The 21957-nt window shown below is 35.4% G+C and overlaps 2 protein-coding genes across 2 annotated transcripts; one reads left to right on the forward strand and one right to left on the reverse strand.

Moving 5' to 3' along the window:
- Nucleotides 1–1178: 1178 nt before the first annotated feature.
- On the reverse strand, nucleotides 1179–8856 carry LOC121378907 (protein BUD31 homolog). The gene is made up of 4 exons (XM_041507285.1): nucleotides 8676–8856; nucleotides 5633–5755; nucleotides 5031–5197; nucleotides 1179–2992 (listed from the first exon to the last, which is right to left on the reverse strand). The coding sequence occupies exons 1-4, from the start codon at nucleotides 8767–8769 to the stop codon at nucleotides 2942–2944; spliced, it is 435 nt and encodes a 144-aa protein (XP_041363219.1). The 5' UTR covers nucleotides 8770–8856; the 3' UTR covers nucleotides 1179–2941.
- A 951-nt stretch (nucleotides 8857–9807) lies between these two features.
- LOC121380088 (28 kDa heat- and acid-stable phosphoprotein-like) lies at nucleotides 9808–21381 on the forward strand. Its single transcript, XM_041508839.1, has 5 exons — nucleotides 9808–9914; nucleotides 13124–13236; nucleotides 13485–13619; nucleotides 15582–15709; nucleotides 16897–21381. Exons 1-5 carry the CDS (start codon nucleotides 9905–9907, stop codon nucleotides 17084–17086), a joined length of 576 nt encoding a protein of 191 aa, XP_041364773.1. The 5' UTR covers nucleotides 9808–9904; the 3' UTR covers nucleotides 17087–21381.
- Nucleotides 21382–21957: the final 576 nt, after the last annotated feature.

Genomic DNA, 21957 nt, shown 5'->3' on the forward strand with positions numbered 1-21957 from the left:
GTCAAGGTAATTTTCAGATTTAGAAGTTTTGAATCCTTTCATGAATTGCATTTTTACTCTGTGATATTCTTTAAACTGGTCAGCTCTGTGTTCATAATAGAAAGAAAGAAATGTTTTATTTAACGATGCACTCAACACATTTTATTTACGGTTATATGGCGTCGGACATATGGTTAGGGGTCATCCATTTAGTACGTACGCACAATTTTCCGATTTTTTGCACCCTCCCCCCACCCCGTACGCATGCGTACGCCAGTGCCCATACCCCCCCTTGCGTACATACGCAAAAGATCGTCAGTCAGTACCAGTAAATGTAGACAATGCCACCGTCGATGTCATCATGGTATACTATAATTAATTAATACTGCTCATTGTACAAATGTATTAAACAACGCTTGACGACGAATAAAATGTTTCTAAATGTATTATAAACCGGAACGTCTGCTCTGTTTTAATTACAAAAAAATTCAAATCATGTTTAATGATTTAATCACAAAACTATAAAACTGGAACTAACTCGGAACTATAAACCTAAAAGTCGGAACTTAGTACCAGTAGGTACAACTTTTTGGGGCACATGACAACAAAATATTGATAAATAGGACTGCCTAGATCAATGAGAAAATTTGTAGTGTTATTCAAATTAACATTATATATATTTTTTAATTTTACCCTAATAACACCCCCCCCCCCCGCCGTACGCAAAATGGCTCTTAAATTTTCAACCCACCCCCCCAAAATGCGTACGTACTAAAAGTATACCCCCTTAAGGACCACACAGATTTTGAGAGGAAACCCGCTGTCGCCACTACATGGGCTACTCTTTCCGATTAGCAGCAAGGGATCTTTTATTTGCGCTTCCCACAGGCAGGGGATAGCACAAACCATGGCCTTTGTTGAACCAGTTATGGATCACTGGTCGGTGCAAGTGGTTTACACCTACCCATTGAGCCTTGCGGAGCACTCACTTAGGGTTTGGAGTCAGTATCTGGATTAAAAATCCCATGCCTCAACTAGGATCCGAACCCAGTACCTACCAGCCTGTAGACCGATGGCCTAACCACTACGCCACCGAGGCCAGTGTGACATACTGAAGTCATATCCATAATACCAGGCAAAACAACTAGAATTGTCTGTTCGACGAAGTCATGATTAAAAAACCCCAAAAACAACCCAAACAACATAAAATGTATTTTATTGCTTTTACAACAAACTAATTAAACCAAACATTACACACCTTCACAAGTTTAATATCTTGTTTATACTTGCAATGTCATTGAAAATATAATTTTAAAAATTAATAATCCACTGTACAGATCTTCAAAAAGATGGAAGAAAAAACATGATACACAATGCAGACTTTAAAACATTTACTTAGTCTAGAAGCAAGTTGCCTGATTAATAATCGACTGTTAAATGTCAAATGTTTGTAACTTCTGACATGTAGATTTTAGAGGAAACCTGCTACATTTCTCCATCAGCAGGGCAAAATCAGTTATATGCACTCCCACACAGACAGGACAGCACACACTACAGCTTTCGATATACCAGTTATGGGACACTGGTTGGGATAGGAAAAACCCCAATTTGAGACTGGGTCCATGGAGGGGATTCGATCCTCTGACTCAAGCACCTCAGGCAAGGATTCTAGCAGTCGAGCTAGATCCCACTTCAGAGATTAAAAATTATCTTGTGACTGTAACATACGCTAATGTGGAATGGCCTTTATTAAATGTGTTTTTGCAAAGGAAAATGGGTTCCTATGATCAGAAATCGGAACCAGTTACATTTGTACTGCTCAAGCATGTAATAGACAATTACAGATTCTTACAAGTATGCTATATATCAAGTCAGTGTGTCAGTCAACATGACTCCAAATGTTATAATACTAATAATGTATTATTGAACATTTTTCTTTATTTAACTCATGATTTTAATATTATATTTGGAATTCACATCAAACAAATATGCATACTGAATGAATCTTTATCTTTCTCGGGTGATAATGTTGCCTCTTGTTATTTAACAAAAATAGGAATTTCTTTTTACTGAACATTTTGAAAAAGAAATTAAAACAACTTTAAACCTACATGTGTAACTACTTTACTAACTGATAAGTCATTCAGTTGTTCCCACACTAACCCTCCAAAGTAGATCAGCATATTGCCTAATAAATGGATGCCATCACTTAGTCCTTTTGTACAATAAAACATCAATGTGCAATCTCTGAAATTAAGAAAATGTTTATATCCGAGTTTACCTAATAAATGGATGCCATCACTTAGTCCTTTTGTACAATAAAACATGAATGTGCAATCTCTGAAATTAAAAAAATGTTTACGCCAAAATACATGCTGTGAAAATAACATTGAATAGTCTACAGCAAAAAAAAAAAAAGTGCTGGGGAGAAGTAATTCTCCACAGCTTTGCCAATTGCAGTGGGCAGTTACAGATGTTGATGTGAAAACATTATTTCAATGACCTTTTACATATAAACAATTTGGGGGATGGACATGTTTCTTTCAACATCCAACACAAATTGACTTACAGCCTCTGTTGACTGAAAGCTGCAATTATTGTAACTCATGTTGCAGATCCATGATTCTCTGACACACCTGCGCTTTCATCAATATAGTGGTGAATAAAATATTACAAGGCATCTATGCTTTATTCTTTTCGTGTCATAACACATTCACAGTTAAACAGAACAAATTTACAACAACCGAAATTCTACTAGTTAAAAATGTTTTTGATACAGTTGAAAAGAACTTTGAGTTACCACATCCAGATAATAATATGTTAAATCTATTTGACATGTTCACTTTAAAACATATTACAAGTGTGTTTTTCAATCTTCAGGCCGATTTCCACACATCCGAACATCAAGTCGTAGCGTGGTCACTTTTGTTACATATTTCATCACTTGTGTGCTCCAAATGTCTCAACCTGAACACCCTCGACATCCACAGTGAATACACTCGACAATCTTTCCCTGGTTAAAAAGAAAAGAAAAAATATGTCTTACGTATTAATTCACGAGATAATTGATTTTATATTTAAAAAGAAAACATACTGAGATATAAAAGTTAGTTTTTTGTTGACACCACTAGAGCACATTGATTTATTAATCATCGGCTATTGGGGGTCAAAGATTTGGTAATTTTGACATATAGTCTTAGAGAAAAGCTGCTACATTTTTTCCATTAGTAGCAAGGGATCTTTTAAATGCACCATTCCACAGACAGGATAGCACATACCACGGCCGTTGATATATCAGTCGTGGTGCACTGGCTGGAACCAAAAATAACCCAATGAGCCAACAACGGAGATTGATTCCCAAACCAACCGTGCATCAAGCGGGCACTTTACCAATTGGCTACATCCCAACCCCAAAAAGGAAAAAAACAATAAAACAAGTTGTATTACCGTATATTGCCGTGTATTAGCCGACGCCTTGTATAAGCCGACCTCTTAGTTTGACCCAAAATATCAAGTACAAAATCATCGGCCTCGTGTATAAGCCGAAGTCATCTTTTGTGCAGTTGTACATTGTATTGGTTTCAATAATACTGTCAACAAATAGACTTGTGCTTTTCTTTTTCATTGTATTTTTTCCCCTTTAATTATTACAGATACGGTAATCGTCATCACAATGCTAACGTCTTCCATGCCGTGCAAAAATAATTTAGCACCGATAAATCATAGCAGGAAAATAAACAATTCAAGCTGTAACAACATATCATTGCACATAAGTAATTAAATTATTCACTGACAGCAAATAATAAACTCATTAAGGCATGTTTAATCCCTGTTTTCCCCTCCACACAGAAAAACGATTCTATGGTCCATAGCTGTTGTTTACACAAAACTGTGTAATCCAATCAAATAAGAGCTTACAAAATGATATAGACAGAGGTGTCAAACAAAGACGTCTCAACACGTTTTTACCATTGAAATGACAATAAAACAAGTAATTTTTATTATTATTCATCAAACTATTAATGCATTCAAGAACAAAAAAACTACATAATATTGCATGATGGGGTGTATTATTGATATTGTGCACAAATTATTGTTGCATAAGCTGTCAAAGGCTCTGATCAAAATTTGCAAGTCGGGGTCGGGAGTGTTTTTGATCGGAATTTTATGAACCAATTTGTTGCCTCCGTGTATAAGCCGACTCTCTTCTTTTGGAAAGTATTTCTAGACTTCAAAAGTCGGCTAATACACGGTAAATCATCCATGTTCACTGATTTTCAGGTGTTTTTTTTAAAAACACTGAGATGTAAATTGTAATATATAAATGAGGGGCAATATTGTGACAATCATAACATGTCATTGCCAAATTCTCTATTTTTCACTAGACCGTCTGTCCTTCCATTTTGTTTCAGAACATAAAATTCATCAAAGTATAAACCTACATGTTACTTTAGCTATGTTATGAAAATTATAGACAATTTAAAAATAAAATAAAAATACAATATACATTAAACTTGGTACTTGGTAATTTGAAATTGTGCAAGAATGATGCAACCCAATATGCCATGCTTAAATCTACAATTAGCAAAACAAACCATTCTCGATAAATCAGAAATCACCAGCTGGTAATACTGAACATGGTACTGAACAATAGTTAAATGGGGGAGGGGAAGTAAACAAAAATGTAGGCAAGAAGAGCTTACTATGCTAAATATAGGGAAGAGGGGTGTTGAGGGTTTAGAGTACTGGACAAGAAACCTGCTCATACCACAACAACTACACATTTTTCATCAAAATATAAATGTTTTGATGGTAAATAGAATACACAGTCAGAGTCGGTTTAAGGATCTGCGGGGCCTGTAGCACAAATAACAGCAGGGCCTCCGTCCCAGGATATATATTTTGCAACCCCCTCAGGGAGAGGGGAAAAAATTACCTGGGGAAAATAAATGTACACATCACCGCAGGTCCCCCTGAAGCAAAGGGCCCGTAGCACGTGTTACATGTGCTACTAGAATAAAACTGGTTCTGCATACAGTTTCTAAACTTACAGTTTCCAGTTTACTTTTTGGTACTCGGCAAATACAGTTAGTTCCAAAGTTTGTGTCTCGTGTCTGTATACAACGTAGGCAGCATAAATTTTCATAACCTGGCTTCTTCCACTTGGCTATTAAGTTTTTATCTGCAATATTCTCCTTCAAGCAATATTCATAGAGCTCTGAAAAAAACAAAATAGAAGTAAAATACAACTGAAAAAAAGGAAATGTTTATTGTTTAATGATGCCCCAGTTAATTGTTTTATCAATGAATACAATTTAAACTGTCAAATATCAAAAACAAATTAATTGCTAAGTTAGAAAAAGGTAGTTCATAATTAAATTTGCAGAATGATAATTCATATTTAGCATTACTTTTGTTACAATTTATTTGAAAGCATCCCATATATATTCAGCATATACAAATAATACATATATATTACATACATGTATACACAATCCATAAATTATTTAGTCCTGATTTGGGGTTAATGTGATTAGCATTGTAAACTTGATATAAACTTTAATGACTTGTTTTAACATTTTATATTTGAATTCAATAAAAAAACATTTTTCAAACAATTAATATAATTATAATAAAAAATACTGTAATTAACCTCTGCTAATTGCTTTCCTTCTGTAAAACAGATCAAATATGTATCTTGATTTTTGATGGTGCAGACGGAATATAGGCCACATCGCCTCAACTTTCCTCTTTCCTTCATGTGGTTCAGTCTCCGCTACAAAATATTATAAAATTTTACAGATGTAAGTACATTCAACAGGTTTAGATAAACATATTAATCCTACACTGGCAAGATATCATGACTGGATACATTTAGAACTGTATTTTGGATCAGTGATTAAAAATGATCTCATGAACTTATGACGGCACCAACAGCAATTGTCATGTAAATTGCTGTAGGTCCGATGCATCACTTTTGTGCCACAGTTTATTTGCTGCAAGTCACTTTAAAAAACACAATTAATTGCTGTAGAGGAGCTGAAAGTTGAAACTCGCCATCAGTCTGAGCCTTGCTTTTAACTTTAGATGTCTCCAGAATATGGGCGAGTTAAAAACTATGTACGTGAGATGGGGAGGGGATGAGTGTTAGTCCCTATCAAAAAGGTTTGTTTAACAACAGCACTAGAGCACACTGACTATTGGATGTCAAACATTTGGTACCGGTAGTCCCTGTGGGTACCAGACATTTACTCCAAAACCAGTTAGGCCCCGGTCAGTTCACCCCTAGTAAGACAGGTTCACCCCCAGTGTCAGTTTGCCAGTTCGCCCATGACCATTTTGTCAGTTCTCTCCCCCCCCCCCCCCCCTTACCCAATAAAGATGAATTTAGCAGAGGTTGTTTTGTTTTGTTTTCTTTGTTTTTATTCTTGCTATGTGCGCGAGGGGAAGGGGGAACATGGGTTTGTTTGTGTTTTTTTGTTTGGTAGCAGGCATAAATACTTTGTGGGCCCAGCTAACGCTTACTGGAGGCACAGCCAGCCTCAGATTAAAATAAGGGGTTGTTCCCATAATAAATTGAGGATTTCTGGCAATACTGTACTACTATGATGTCGGCTAACACCAAACAGGGAACTTTTTTTTTAAATCTTGATTAGCGATATTTCTAGTCAATTGAAAATTTATTAGCGACTACTATTTAATGTTTTAAAATTAATATGTAGATACTGAACAAAATGTGCCCTGCCGAAGAATGTGTTGATCCACAGATGATGTGGCCTCTTCTAACAGGTTAACTTGTAACCTAAATGGTATTCATTGTCCTTTGTATGATAAGGGTTTAACGAATGAGCAGATGGTCCTATAATTAGTAATTAAGCATCAAGACTATAATAACCTATAATGCACATAGTGATTACAGTTAACATATTAATACACTGTCCATTCTTTGATAGCCCCTGCACGTGCTGTAACCTCACCGTGGTGCAGGGGTGTAACATTCTCTTTGAGAATGGCCAATACAGCACAAATTGAAGTTTAGAGTAAAATTCGGTGTCCGTAAAATTCTGTGATATTTGTATTTGTATTTTTGGCACAGTTCTTTACACTGTTTTTGTTTAAACCTTGAATTTTTATATTGATGTTGATCATCACTTTATTTATTTGCATTACCATGGTTTGACACCCAATGGCCGATGTATTTTTCGTGCTGGGGTGTCGTTAAACATTCATTCATTCATTCATTCATTCATTTCTTTGATAGTGGCCTCTTCTTGTTTGTGTAAGTGGTATTCACTGTCCCAAAGGGATTTTTACTGATAGTGCCTCTCGCATCACAGCCAAAGACACACCAAACCCTACATTGCTTCTTTTTAGGGGGATGAACTGGTAATTCATTGGGGGCTAACTGGTAATGTGTTGGGGGCGAACTGACATGGGGGAAAACTGACTGGGGCAAACATGCTTGAGAGCAAAAGAAGAAGAGGAGGAGATGGAGGAAGAGGAAAAGCACGCCAGGGGCGGCACAGGGGGAACAAAACTGGTGGCTAAACTGCCAGCGGCGGTCCCTTCTGCGACGCCACCCCCAGCGCAGCCTGAGTCTATGGAGCCTGTTTCACGGAACCCATCGACTACCCAGAAGATGCCCTGTGACGACCCACCATCGACTTCTCCTCAAGTGTCTAAGTGGAATTGGCTTATCTCACTGATCTAGCCAACTCAACCGATACAGGGCGACAGCGGTGACTCCGGTGCGGCCACCAACTATACAGGTGGCCACCAACTATACAAGTGGCCTCCGTTGAGATGCCGGCCCACCAAGGAGCTGTTAGTAAATGGAAGGCAGTCACACCGCCAAGCGCCTCCCAACAACAGTGAAGGAAGTTGGAACCACCGAAGTCTCCCACTGCAACAGAAGAGCCTTGGACCCTCCATGGCAGAAAGTTGAAGTCGAGTGACCATAAAATGATTCGTACCAACATTCAAGATTGAAAAAAGCTCCTTCACTACCGTCCGAACTTCCACTTCTGTCCACTGGCTGAAAACATGGGCAAATACGCCGTCTATGATGTAAAGTTCCAGGACAAGACTAAAGCAATCTGCGTCACCGGCAGATGACAGGGACTTTACAGCCAAGTTTTCATTTGTCCGGATCTGGACAACAACACAATCCACAGGCTACTTAAGAAGACCTTTAGGGAGGCGTATCCAGAAGTAGCAGCCCACTTGGGAAATCCGGACTTTGGGCCAGTGATTACCAACCTTCAGGCGACGGAATTCCTAGCATCACCATAGAGCCCCCCTTGTGAACCTTTGCCTCCATGACTATGGACTTTAAACTTTTTTCGCCATCTCAAAAATTTTGTTTAGTTTTTTGTAAATACACTTAAAATAGTCTGACACCTTTTATTTTTGGCAGTCCGTTTAAATTGCTCCAATCACCTTCACATTTGGATGAGCAGTCTATTTTTTTGTTTGGCCTCAATTTTACCAGACATGGGATGATGGGTATTTTTTTAAGTTACTAAATTTTATTCCAAATTCCACCCACTTCAAACTCACCCTTCCCCCTCCTGTCCCTGAATTGGTAACTGGGCGTGCCTGAACCTTATTTGAATATGGGCACGTAAATAGAGTACCCAGCCCAGCCCGTATTAAACCACGGTAATACGTTGCTCTATAGTATAAATTATAAAAACCTTCTCGCATTTTTTGATCCAATTCATCAACTGTAGGTTCTATCAGTTCCCAGCCATCTGGTGGTGGTTTTCTACTTCTCTTTACTTTTGGCATGATTTAGTAAATTAAATTACAAATTCGGTCAACATAAACAATTTCTTGTCCAAGTTGTAAGATTTTACCGGAACTCCCGTAAACAAGGCATTCTGACCCCAAACCGTTTCGGCCCATCAACATTTCGACCCCACAGGTTACGGCAGAACAACTGGCGATACTGTGCCAAAATCGATATGGGCACGTAAGTGCATGCAAGTACTAGTAGTAACCATACTGAGGTATAAATAAGTTATGAACAAGATTTAAATATGTGGACTAGCTGTGACATTTACAAGCAACGCTTTTAAAGATGAAGCCTTAAAGTTACTTAAAATTTGCGGATTACCACCCAAACTACTGATTCACTTTTGCTTTAAAATGTAAACACTATATCTTCAACTACATGCCTACAAAATATTGCAACCAAATAATTCAATTTACCAGTAGAACTTATTTCTACTGGAGAATATAAATTTAGATGATAACCGACAATTTAATTGGGCGTTTTCACCTGAGTCACCCCACTCCCTGTAATTTGATAAGTATGCTTTCTTTGTCCAATTCACCTATCTCTGATGGCCCTATTAAACATAAGCTATGTTATGATGTGATACAACAAAAATGTAGTACTGAACGCGACTGAGTACAAGAGATCAAGAACATTATTCATACGATGTTCCAAAAATTATGTGAGGAATAAATTAATTTGTTGTTATTTTCCTTAAATGTAAGAATAGAAAAATATGATACTGACACTTTAGAGGATTCAATAAAGAAATAAATTCAAAATTAAATTATGAAAAGAATAAAATTAATTTTAAAACCCCTCAAACATTTGCATAAACAAACATCAATCCGGTGATGGCCAAAAGTTAAATAATTCATGGCTACAAGTAACTACCGGAATAAATGGTTAGTATTTTATAAAAGAAAAAACCCAGTCGTTGGAAAAATGGGCGAGGATGCCATGTGATCGCACATTTAATTGGGCGCAGATTCACGAGTACTCGACTGGCTTTCTTATTGAACGACGCTTTCAAGGCACAAAAAGTATATAAAATAAAATGCATGACTAGAAACAGTATACTATTAGGTCCGCTCCCTAACCTGCCATAGTATTTAAAGAAGAAGAGTTATTTCACAACACTGAACAATGCCAAGAGGTAGTGAACGATTATTGTTAGAGTTCGTACCATAGTATTTTAATTATTCACTAACATAGTTTTCAGTAACAAACTGTTTGAAGTACAGATGTCTCCATATTGTCATCGTCTGATAACTTTTTGTATCTTCACGTTGTAAAATATCATCACTTTCCAATTTTCGTTAACTGAATGGAATTTAAGTTAAATATTGACTTTGAATGTCATTATATGTATACAATACTTATTCTTTTGATGTTTTATTGTCTAGGTTTTGGGGCGGGATCTAGCTCAGTACATAGTGCCCACACAAGGCGCTTGCCTCCTCAATGGACTTATTCTCTGATAAGGTGTTTTCCCATCCTAACCAGTGCATTACAACTGGTATATCCAGTCTGGGAAAATGCATATAAATGCTCTGTTGCTGCTAATGGAAAAATGTAGCTGGTTTCTTCTAAGACCAAAAATTACCAAATGTTTAACATGCAGTACTTAGCCAATGATTAATAAATTAATGTGCTCTAGTGGTGTCGTTAAACAAAACAAACATTAACTCTTTTTTATTATTATTGTCTATGTAACAGAAGAATCAATCTCCACTGGCGGTATTCGAACCACACACTCTCTACAGGAGTCCAGTGCTCTACCAACTGAGCTAATAAGGACATTCCCACTAAGTACTGCCAGTAGGCCTCTGAAAATTATGAGAGTGATTACTTTGTTCATGCATTGCTCGCGCGAATCTAATTTGCGTAACCTGTTTTTTGTTTCTGCAAAATTTGAAGAACCATTTACCTGGATATAATATAGAGTAGGGGTTTTAAACACTACGGCATATTTTTTACTATTGGAGCCATTTTTTATAGCGAATCATACTGTACTTAGATTTTATTGTTTAGATTATCCATTTCCATACATTCTACGTGTTTTTGGTCATCCTGGTGTTTTTGATATCAAAACATGCATTTCTCATATTTTAAAAAATGCACTTGCACCTGAGAAGTAATAGCTATGGAGACTCCGAGTGCGAGTTTTAGTTTATTTTTAGAGGGTATTTCACCATTTCAAAGTCACAGACTAATGTTTCACTCAATTGTAACTTTATTCAAATGTGTTACAGGTTTGTAGATTAACTAAACTTAGGTTTATTTGCTTATTTTAATAATCACGGTTATTAATTTTAACGGCATGCATTCAACATGTATAAAATCAAAGTCTGTAACTTGTTATTTTAACTTTGTAAAGTCTTTGAAACAAAGTAATAAAAACAGACCGACAATATGTGTCAATTTGAATACACATGCCAGTTCAGGGCCGAAAGACATGTAGGCTATCCAAAGGGCTGAGTTCAGCCAGACCGAGCAAAAAGAAAACGTTCGCTAGACTGGTTTGTGCGCTTCACGTTAAACCAAATGGACACGACGGACACCAATCAAATAGTTCGCAAACGTTAGGAAGAACGTTCGTTGGATGAACTGAGGACAGCTCTCGGCACAAATATGTCACGCTTCAGAGTTGGCTGACACCCACGTGTCAAGAGACATTGTTGCGGACATTAAACAATACGATTACACAGGAGTAAATCTTGATGTTAATTTGTAGAAAAATAATAGTTGTTCGCATCAATGAATACCTAACTGCAATTTTGGTTATTTCTGTGTCTTTGTTAATTTTGTACCCATGGTCGAGAGCACGCATGCAGATCGTGATCATGGGAAATGAACGCAGTATTTATACAAATAGCAGTTAAACGTACACTGAATAAAATTAGGTTACAATAATCATATTTGTTAGATATAGATTTGTAAGACTGAGGTGAAATTTAATAAGTTAGCAGGATTTTAAAAAGACCGTAAATTATTATTATTATTATATATTTTTTTAATAAATGGAATATACTGTGAAGTCGGCATTCTTAGCCTAGGTATTTTACAAACAGAAATCACAAGCATTTAAGAACGACGCTGAAATCAACAGCAACAACATGGCGCAAATTATGAAATTGTTGGGGGTGGGGAATTGATGGGTCACTTTAAAAAAAAAAAAGCAATTCAAACATAAAAGTAGCTATTTCAAGAAATAATTAGCTCTATATTTAAAAAAACCCACAAGTTTTTTATTTGGGGGAAAAAAGGAAGAAAGAAAAAACACCCTCCATAAACATTCACCCACCCCCATATTTCTGTATGTTTGTTAATTCAATGTCATAGGCCTTAGAAGTGGGGGCAGGTGTACAGGGTACTGACTTCCAACTTTGAAGATAATGCATCACCCCATCCTCCCACCGCTGAAAAATCAAAGTAATATATTAACTGCCTTTACCCCCATTGCTGTCTTTGATTTTGATCAGATAATACGGTTTTGTTAGCTGAAAAAGATGCATTTTCATATTCATATATAAATACTCTATACAGTAAAACAATTTTGGCTAAAGCATTTTCAATATGGCTAATAAAAATTCCATGTGGCTAATATTTTGGTTACATGTATTTTTTATCCAGGGTGAGCCCTGATGAATTGTTACTTAGTGCAGAGTTTGTTACGAGTGATCTCCCTTGAGTAATGACTAAAAAATGTGATGCAGCCAGACAAGATTAATGGTGATAAAGATAATTATTCAGATGTTACTTTTGGTACTGTGGCAGAGGTAGCTCTGAGTGAAAAGAAAATTTCGCCAAATCATCTATTTAAACTGTAATATTTGCAAAAACCCAGTTATTTTGTAATAAAATAACAATTATTACATGAAATTTATTCGCCAAATGAAAATAAAATTCATCAACATGAAATTTATTCACCAGATGGAAATAAAATTCTCCAATCGTTTTGAAAATTCGTATTTGGTGAACTTGGCTAGTGCCAGAGCTAGCCCTGTGTGGTTATTTGCGATAACTGATGTTCCCAGTTACAAAATAGGTGAATGTCGGCGAGTGCCAGAGCTAGCCCTGTGTGGTTATTTGCGATAACTGATGTTCCCAGTTACAAAATAGGTGAATGTCGGCGAGTGCCAGAGCTAGCCCTGTGTGGTTATTTGATGTTCGTTACAATAAATGTCGGCGAGTGCTAGCCCTGTGTGGTTATTTGCGATAACTGATGTTCCCAGTTACAAAATAGGTGAATGTCAAACTCAAGTGTGTGCATTTTTAAATAAACTTTCCAATTTTATTTGGATGCCAGACTAATAAATTATCCAGATAAAATCAAATTAACCAAATGTTTTGTTTTAACAGGAGGACGAGGTGGACGTGGTAAGGTCAACCACAAAGGACAGCGACGTCACTTTTCAGATGTTGATGAATTAAAGCAGCAGGAAGAAAAGTTGGCAAAGGAGAAAGCATGGCGGGTATGTTCTGCAGCCTTTTATTTGTCAGTCTGTTAGAGGAACAGGTACAGTTAACATTTTCCCACACAATCGATTATGGATTTTTATCACATTGGCAGAGCCAAAACGATCAATGTTTGATTATAATTGATTACGAGATCATTACTAATGTTAAGTGATTTTCTTTTCAACATCACCTGTCCTCAAACTAGTGATGATGACAGGTGATGTATCTATAAAAGAGAAAACACTCCAATTTTTTGTTTCAGAGGCAGCACGGCATTGAAAGTGATGAAGAGACTGAAGATGCTGCTGCAACTGAGGAGAAAGCCAAGAAAGAAACTGGAACACCCGGGGAATTACCCCCTTCCGGTTCAGACTCGGAAGAGAGCTCAGATGATGAGGTAATTTAAAAAAGCACATTTTTTTAATTTTAAAATTTTTGTATTATTGTAATTAAAAAAAAAAGAAAACCTTTATTACCCCATATCAGATGATGAGGTAATTAATCAATCAACCTATTGCAGATTACAGCACTATTTCAGTTTACATATGTCCCATTGAAAAGAAAGAAAGAAAAAAAAAAAAAATTTTATTTAACGACGCACTCAACACATTTTATTTACGGTTATATGGCGTCAGACATATGGTTAAGGAACACAGATTTTGAGAGGAACCCGCTGTCGCCACTTCATGGGCTACTCTTTCCGATTAGCAGCAAGGGATCTTTTATTTGCACTTCCCACAGGCAGGATAGCACAAACCATGGTCTTTGTTGAACCAGTTATGGATCACTGGTCGGTGCAAGTTGTTTACACCTACCCACTGAGCCTTGCAGAGAACTCACTCAGGGTTGGGGGTTGGTATCTGGATTAAAAATCCCATGCCTCGACTGGGATCCGAACCCAGTACCTACCAGCCTGTTGACCGATGGCCTAACCACAACGCCACTGAGGCCGGTCATTGAAAAGAATGCACTTTTTAAAATGTTACTTTGTTGGTTATTTTAATTGAGGCAGAACATAATTTCTTCTTTGTTTTGTTGGAATCGGAACTGATTTGTCTATCAGGTTATGCAGTGTTAAAAAAGGAGGGGGGGGGGGGGGTGCAGGAGGACACCCGTCATTTTTTGTTGGAAAAACGGGGTTGCTGCCTGCATCTAGAACTGAATGCCAGATTGACTGTATACTGAGGTTTATTGAGAGTAGTTTCCCTTTTCGGTCCCCTGGTTGTAGTATTTCAAATATTAGGTGTCACATCCTACAAAAATGTCTTTTGTAAATAATTTCAGTTTTGTTTGACGGAAGAAGAAAAATAAAAGTTTCTTGGAAATATAATTTTTTTTTTACTACATGTATTTTTGTGTGCCATTTAGAAAACAATCGGCTCAGTAATAAATAACTTGTAGTAAATTCCATAGTATGAAAAAAACATTCCCTATAGATGTTCAGTATGTTATTTTTAAAATAGTATTATCACAGGTTTTTCTCTTTTTCCAAAAAAAAAGCGTAAACATTGTTGTCCTGGTTAATTGCTTCATAGGCTACTGACCGGCCTCGGTGGCATCGTGGCAGGCCATCGGTCTACAGGCTGGTAGGTACTGGGTTCGGATCCCAGTTGAGGCATGGGATTTTTAATCCAGATACCGACTCCAAACCCTGAGTGAGTGCTTCGCAAGGCTTAATGGGTAGGTGTAAACCACTTGCACCGACCAGTGATCTATAACTGGTTCAACAAAGGCTGTGGTTTGTGCTATCCTGCCTGTGGGAAACGCAAATAAAAGATCCCTTGCTGCCTGTTGTAAAAGAGTAGCCTATGTGGCGACAGCGGGTTTCCTCTGAAAAACAGTGTCAGAATGACCATATGTTTGACGTCCAATAGCCGATGATAAGATAAAAAATCAATGTGCTCTAGCGGCGTCGTTAAATAAAACAAACTTTACTTTCATAGGCTACTGTTTCTTTGTTCACTATTTAAAAGCAGCTGACCAAATGGTGGAACTTGAAAGTACACATGGAAAAACAAATCCTTACATTTTTATTAATTTGGATATCTGCTGACATAACGCCTGTTGAAAATGTTCTTTTATTATGTTTTGATATTACTGTTAAAATATTTAAATGACATTGCAGATTGGGATATATTTTGCTCAGGAATGGAAATAGGTCAAGAATGGTCGTTCTTGTTAACAGGAGGTTACCACATGTCAAGAAAGTCAAGAACAGTTCTTTGTTCTCCATAAAATCTTATTCAATGAAAATCGCACCACATAAATTTGTATCTTTTGAGTGTTGTTCAAATATGAAATACACATACATGTACAAGAATCATTTCAGATTACTTACAATGTTTAATTCTTTTTGTAGGTGGCCAGACCTAAAGGCGTGGAGCACTTAATAGAAATTGAGAACCCCAATAGAGCAGCCAAGAAGTCATCACGGAAAGTAACAGAGATTAATGCAGCAGAAGGTTCTGTGTTAACCAGAAGGGAAAGGTAAATCATGCTGTCAATGTACGGTCGGACTTTTTTACAATGACTGTTGGTTACTATGACATTTACACCTTCCAAACATGTACCATAACTAGGTCGCTACAACCTACTTTTGATGGGCGTTTCATGTACCTCACTGGTACTTTTGTTGATAATAATTGTAATGCATTAATTATTAGTCCCCTACTGGTCCAATCGGAGGGGACTATAGGTTTCATCTCCATCCTGTCTTTCTGACTGCCCGTCTGTCTGTCTGCCCCACTTATATTTTTCCAGATGTTATTTTCACAATGCTTTGAGATATTGAGCTGAAATATTTGTATATAGCTTATCAGTACAGTTACAGATCAAGTTGGACTTTCATTGTGATTTACCCATTTTTAACAGAGTTATGGCCCTTGAACTTAGGCTATGACTTTGTTTTTGCAATGCCTCAAGATAATGAGCTGAAATTTTATGGATAGCTTTATTATATTCTGTTAAAGATCAAATTTGAATTTTATGAAGATTTATTAATTTTTGACAGTTATTGCCCTTGAACTTAGGAGATAAAAAAATGAGTTTTTCAGGATTTGTTTTTTGCAACGACTCAAGATATTGAGCTAAAATTTTATGTATAGATTTATCATGTTCCGTTAAAGATCAAATTTATCCATTTTTGACAGAGTTATGGCCCTTGCACTTTGGAGAGTCGAAACTTTGTTGGGCCTGGTAGGGAACAAATATACAATGTATTGCTTTAGGTGTACTCTCAGAATGCTTGTTTAAATGCTATTCAGTTTTATGTTATAACTGTGATTATAATAATTATTAAGCAACATTTTTCCCTATGTCATGGCAAGGGAGATAACTCATGACATTCTCTACAACCACAAATTCGATATAATGACAAAGTGACCCACAGATGAACATGGTTATTGTAATGAGGCCTGACAATATATTTTTTTTTTTTATCAGTAGGTAACTGATGTAGCTGACTAATAAAGATCATTAATATATTTGTTAAAATGTTTAGCAGTCATTCACAATGATCAACATTTTTACAAGTGTGTATTAAATATGTTGTATTTGGAAGGTTTGGTTTGTACACTTATGAAACGGTCGCACTAATTGTATATGTTTTAATTAGTGTGTTTTGTTTTTTTCAAAAGAATATACCACAGCTGTACTTGATCAAATTGTGTTTTCAGAGAGGAGCTAGAGAAACAGGAAGCGAAAAGACGCTATCAGCAGTTACACATAGAAGGTAAAACTGACGAAGCCAGAGCAGACTTAGCGAGATTAGCTCTTATTCGTAAGCAGAGAGAGGAGGCCGCAAAGAAGAGAGAAGAGGAGCGGTTAATAGCAGAAAAGAAGGCGGCAGAGAAGAAAAAGACATGACCTGAATCCTGTCCTCTAGGAATGCTGTACGAAGCTTGTACATTGTGTTATCTGAACTCTCAGTGGTGCCAGGCAAATGGAAAATCTTTTTCACTCTTTATTGACTGTAGGCCATTCCCGTACAACATGGAGTTGGGAAGAATGACATGTTGGAAAAACGCAATACAAACAAAGATCATAAATCTGTTACATAGCTTTGAATTCCTTCATTACAAAGCTGTGGGTATTTGCTCAGAGCCAATGTGCATTATATTAATGTAATCTAAAGTGGTAAAGAAACAATGTGAAATTTAAAGTGTTTTTCCAGCTTGCCTGTTATTTTTGAAAGTTAGAAATGAAATCTTTATGATTGAAGTTAATTCTAATTGTTCCTCTTCTAACTCCCAATAGTACTATTATTAGTGTTTTTAAAAAAATCCTTTTTTATTTTCTTTTTTTGCATTCTTCTCTTTTGTTAATGAAAATTTGAATCCATTGGCTTTAGATGTCTCTTAAAATGGCACTTATAATGCAGCTTTCAATGATTCTATACTTTTGAGTTTCCATTTTCTTTATGGATTAAATTAATATCAAATACCAAATAGATTAGTCTGCAAACAAAAATTGTAGACATCTTTTTGTAATTGTTATTAGATGTTAAACATGATATTGATAATTTTGCTGTGTTATTTAAAGGTTAAATTTATAATAAAATGATTAACTATGAGCTATATGGTTTAAATTATTTTACTCCATACTTTGTATTCCCAGTATCAGGTGAAAAATGTTATTCTGACACATAAGTGTCACATAAAGAATCTTATAAAATATCAACACTTAAATACTCCGAACAGCAGTCTGAAAAAAAAATCACACATATTATGTAACCACTCAAAGGGTCATTTTTCCTTTCAGCCAAAAGCAATTTTAATGCAGGATTTTCAATCATTTTTATTAACTTATAATAGTTGTTACTGGAAATAAAAACATATATGTCATCTCCTGATATTTGCTCCAACTTTTTTTTTCCTTCGTCTGATTTTAACTTTTCTTTATTATAAGGTTAACCTTTAAACACAAGAAGTAATAAGAGGTCTTTTATGTGTACTTTCCCAGAAAAGGATATACATGTACCATAATACTGCCATTAATATACAGGATAGGAATCGATGATTGGTCTCGAAGAAAACCGACAGATTAATGTTGACCTTTTACACCTCAAGTGGACCTCTAAATTTGGCTGTTTAAAAGACTATGCTTTTTTTTAAAAATTACAATCTCTAAAGAAAATAGATATATAGAGAACAATTTTTTTTACACATTTTTCATGTGTATTCATTATACAGTGTAATAACAATATTGAGGAAGTGGCAAACATTTTTAGTTTTGATAATTACGTTGATTAAAACTTAGCAATGTGAGAATGTATGGATAAATGTTGAACAGCATCCCAGCAGAAATGAAATGGGATGAGGGTTAGTAGGAGAGCAATTGAAAGGTTTTTTTAGTTTTTTTTCTAAAAAAAAAAAAAAAAAATTTTTATATTAAATTTTGCAAAAATGTAATGAAATACATCAGAAAATGTTTTACTAAAGCAAAATTATACACACAATCTGTAATACTGTAAATTATTTTAAGTATTTTTTGCTCATTGATTAAAAACATCAGATTTTTTCTCTCATCTTTTATGTCTTGAATATAGCTTCCTTTCACTTTGGCTGCAAATATGTTTTGGTGATGAGACAAGTTCTTTTTATTTCGAACTTCAAAGTAAAAATGTTACATTTGCAATTGTTCATGATAAAGTACAAGATCAGAAAATAAGGGGTGATTTCTTTCTTCAGGTAATCCTACGTACGATGGTGTACATTATATACCACACTGGACTGTTTATTAATACCTGACACATAGTGGCAACATTTATCAGCATTATTCAAGTTATGTCTAGATATTTTATGTGTTTTTTTCTCTTTAATAGTCGTGGCTTTTTGTTCGTAAAATGTTTCTTATGTTTTGGTTACTAGAAAACAAAATTAGTACAATTGAAATAAAATAGCATGGTACAGCTTATGTATTTTTTCCTTACCAATATATTAACGGGTACTGGTTGCATATGTGTTAAGCACAGTGCATTTAGCATGTGTTTTCTTAATTGCTGTAATAACAGCCAAGTTTACCAGTATATGATCAGTTGTTATGTACTGGTCAGGTAGCAGATAGTTAGATTAAATAATTTGGGGCATTTTATATAAATATATTGTACCAAATAGAATTCATAATGACCTCTCTACAAACATGGGTTAATTTTTTTTATTAATACCTGAGGAAAATTTAAATTGTTGTGCAATTTACCTGCAGTGCTTTACATCATTGTTACCTGTATAGTGGTGATATCTTATAAGTGGGTGCAAGGAGTTTGAATATATGTCACATGTGACACTATTGCTTTTTGAGTCCTAAAACATCATGATAATGTAGCATCGAGGTTACACACCACCATTAATTACTCCATACAGTTAAATACAATTTCTATATCGGAATACATTCTGTACAACATACAGCTATATCAAAAGGGTCAGGTGACTCGGGCTAGCTCTGACACTCGTCAAATTCGCCAATTTTGAAAGCAATTTGCAAATTTTATTTTAGTTTGGCGAAATAATTTCATGTAATAATTGACATTTTTTATAAAATAACTGGCCATTTTTTAAGTCTAATAGACAATTTGGTGAATTGTTTTGCTCACCCAGAGCTAGCCCTGTGACTACTAGTTTAAGGATTACTCTCCCCAACATATCATAGGTTGACCACGAAACCTTTCAGTTAGCCAGCATCATGCCAGTGCACCATCTCATGTTGCTGTTATACAAGTGACAGTATACCACTCGCACAGTTATTAATCAGTACTAAATATAACAAGTAACTTCAAACCAGTGGGTTATTTAAATACTACAGAGGTCAACCTACTTTTGATCATCAAAGCAAGATTCCAAAAAGGCATACCAGAATTTATTTTTATTTTTATGAGGAACTGTTTCCCAAACCTGACTATATTATGCTGCTATGAGTAACGACATGACTAATTGTGGTGTAGTGTCTCAGTGTACACACACAACTTGAAAAGTGCTTTAACTTCATGGTCATGATTAAAAAAGTGCTTTAATTTTTATATTTATTTATGCTATGCTTAAAAAGTGCTTACATTTTTATGTATAAAATGCTTTAATTTTATACAAACCTTAAATTTAGAATTCATACTACAAAAATGAAATGGGTTATGTCATTTTTGGGGTATAACTCACAAATGTTTAAGCTAAATTTCTTTTCATACATAAATATCCATAAAAGAGAAAATGATTCAAGTTTTTTTCAGCCTGCAATTGGTAATGTTGTAGTTGACAAATTGTTGGAAATTTGCTTCATCATTATATTTATAAAAAGAAAAAGCCCTTTACCTATATGAACCCTATGGATATAAAATTAGGTCACTGTGGCATATATTGTTACCCTGATGAGTCACCCTCACCAACTTTACCCCCTCTGTCATACAAATTGTTTCTCTTTAATAGTGCATTCCTACATGATTATTATGTAGTTCCTTGTTTTTCAACTTCCATGTGCTATTTCAAGATTGAATGAAAAAACAATTGTAATGCTATTTTTTTAGCTATTTATTAGCTGGTGCAGAACTACAAATTAATTGTCAATATCTAATATCTTATTTTAGCTATATGTGAATTTGTGAGTTATTTACGGAAACAAAAGAAATTCAGTAAACTAACTGCTTGCCTTGATGTTTTGAAATATTGAACAGGCCATAATAAAATAAATTATAGAAATTTTATCAAATTTTTTCAAAATAGGTGGGTGGGAGATATTTTATCAGGACATTGGAAATGCTGCACATTGAACATTGTATATGTTTATAAAGGACAAAAACCTATGAGTGGGTGGAAAATAAATGTTGCAGGTCTTTATCCTAAGGATTAGCAGTGAGAAAAAATTCTAGGATTTATTTTATTATAGCCTTGTGCAAACCTTTTTTTTTTTTTTCAGTTGACTATTTATTTAAAAAAATATTTGTTATTTATTGATCTTATTAATTGTATTATGTTATTCCTTTGGCAGAACTTTCCAAGCCACACTAAATGGGCTTATGGAGCTACATTTGGACAACATGATGTAATATTTCTAAGTTGTTTGGAAATATAAAATAGTAAGTTACATGCAATGCAGTGTCTCGAGTCTTGTTATCTTGTACCAACATTAAGATAAAATATGCAAATCTTTTGTTTATAAAGATATAGCAAATGAAATAGTTGCCGTTTTTTTACTTTTTTAACCTTTATATCTTGTAACCTGGACTAAAGGCATGCTTAGGTCACCCAGGTCACCCCTACCATGTGATGAATCACGTCAAGAATAAAAATTACAGATCTCTGGAAAATCACAGACAGTTGCAGTGTTTTTCCCAAGAAAACCAAATGATTACTCCAGCTCCCCTCCAAACTTGCCTGGAAAATTTTAGGAGAGTGGCAAATTGGTCGCCTATTTTTAATACATTTTATTTGAAACTTCATGCGATTATTTACCTACATCATTTCAAGAGAGTGGTCTTCAGCCTACCTTAATTTAGCAACAGGTGTCGTAATACATGCACTCTTTATTTTCAAACTACCAGATTGGCAGTTTGAGCCTTATTTTTTCATTTTTCTAAATAAACAACAGGAAAGATATATATTAAGCAGTGTGGAATTCTCTTAATTATTGTTGATGTTTATAGAAGAAAATGTATCCAAAGATATGAACATAGTCAATTATATCGATGGCATGTAACAGATACAGTGAAACCCCTCTAAACCGGACACCCTTGGGACCAACTAAAATGTCCA

Source organism: Gigantopelta aegis, chromosome 8 (assembly GCF_016097555.1).
Source record: "Gigantopelta aegis isolate Gae_Host chromosome 8, Gae_host_genome, whole genome shotgun sequence".
NCBI lineage: Eukaryota > Metazoa > Mollusca > Gastropoda > Neomphalida > Peltospiridae > Gigantopelta > Gigantopelta aegis.

Bases quoted from the DNA above. Each gene is read 5' to 3' on its own strand.
- LOC121378907 (XM_041507285.1), bottom strand. From the start codon at position 8,769: ATGCCAAAAGTAAAGAGAAGTAGAAAACCACCACCAGATGGCTGGGAA. The intron at 5,756-8,675 runs GTTTTTATAATT...AATATTTTGTAG, and splicing joins GGATCAAAAAATGCGAGAAG to CGGAGACTGAACCACATGAA. The intron at 2,993-5,030 runs GTAAGTTTAGAA...CTTTTTAACCAG, and splicing joins CAAAAAGTAAACTGGAAACT to GGAAAGATTGTCGAGTGTAT.
- LOC121380088 (XM_041508839.1), top strand. The intron at 13,237-13,484 runs GTATGTTCTGCA...TTTTTGTTTCAG, and splicing joins CAAAGGAGAAAGCATGGCGG to AGGCAGCACGGCATTGAAAG. The intron at 15,710-16,896 runs GTAAATCATGCT...TTGTGTTTTCAG, and splicing joins GTGTTAACCAGAAGGGAAAG to AGAGGAGCTAGAGAAACAGG.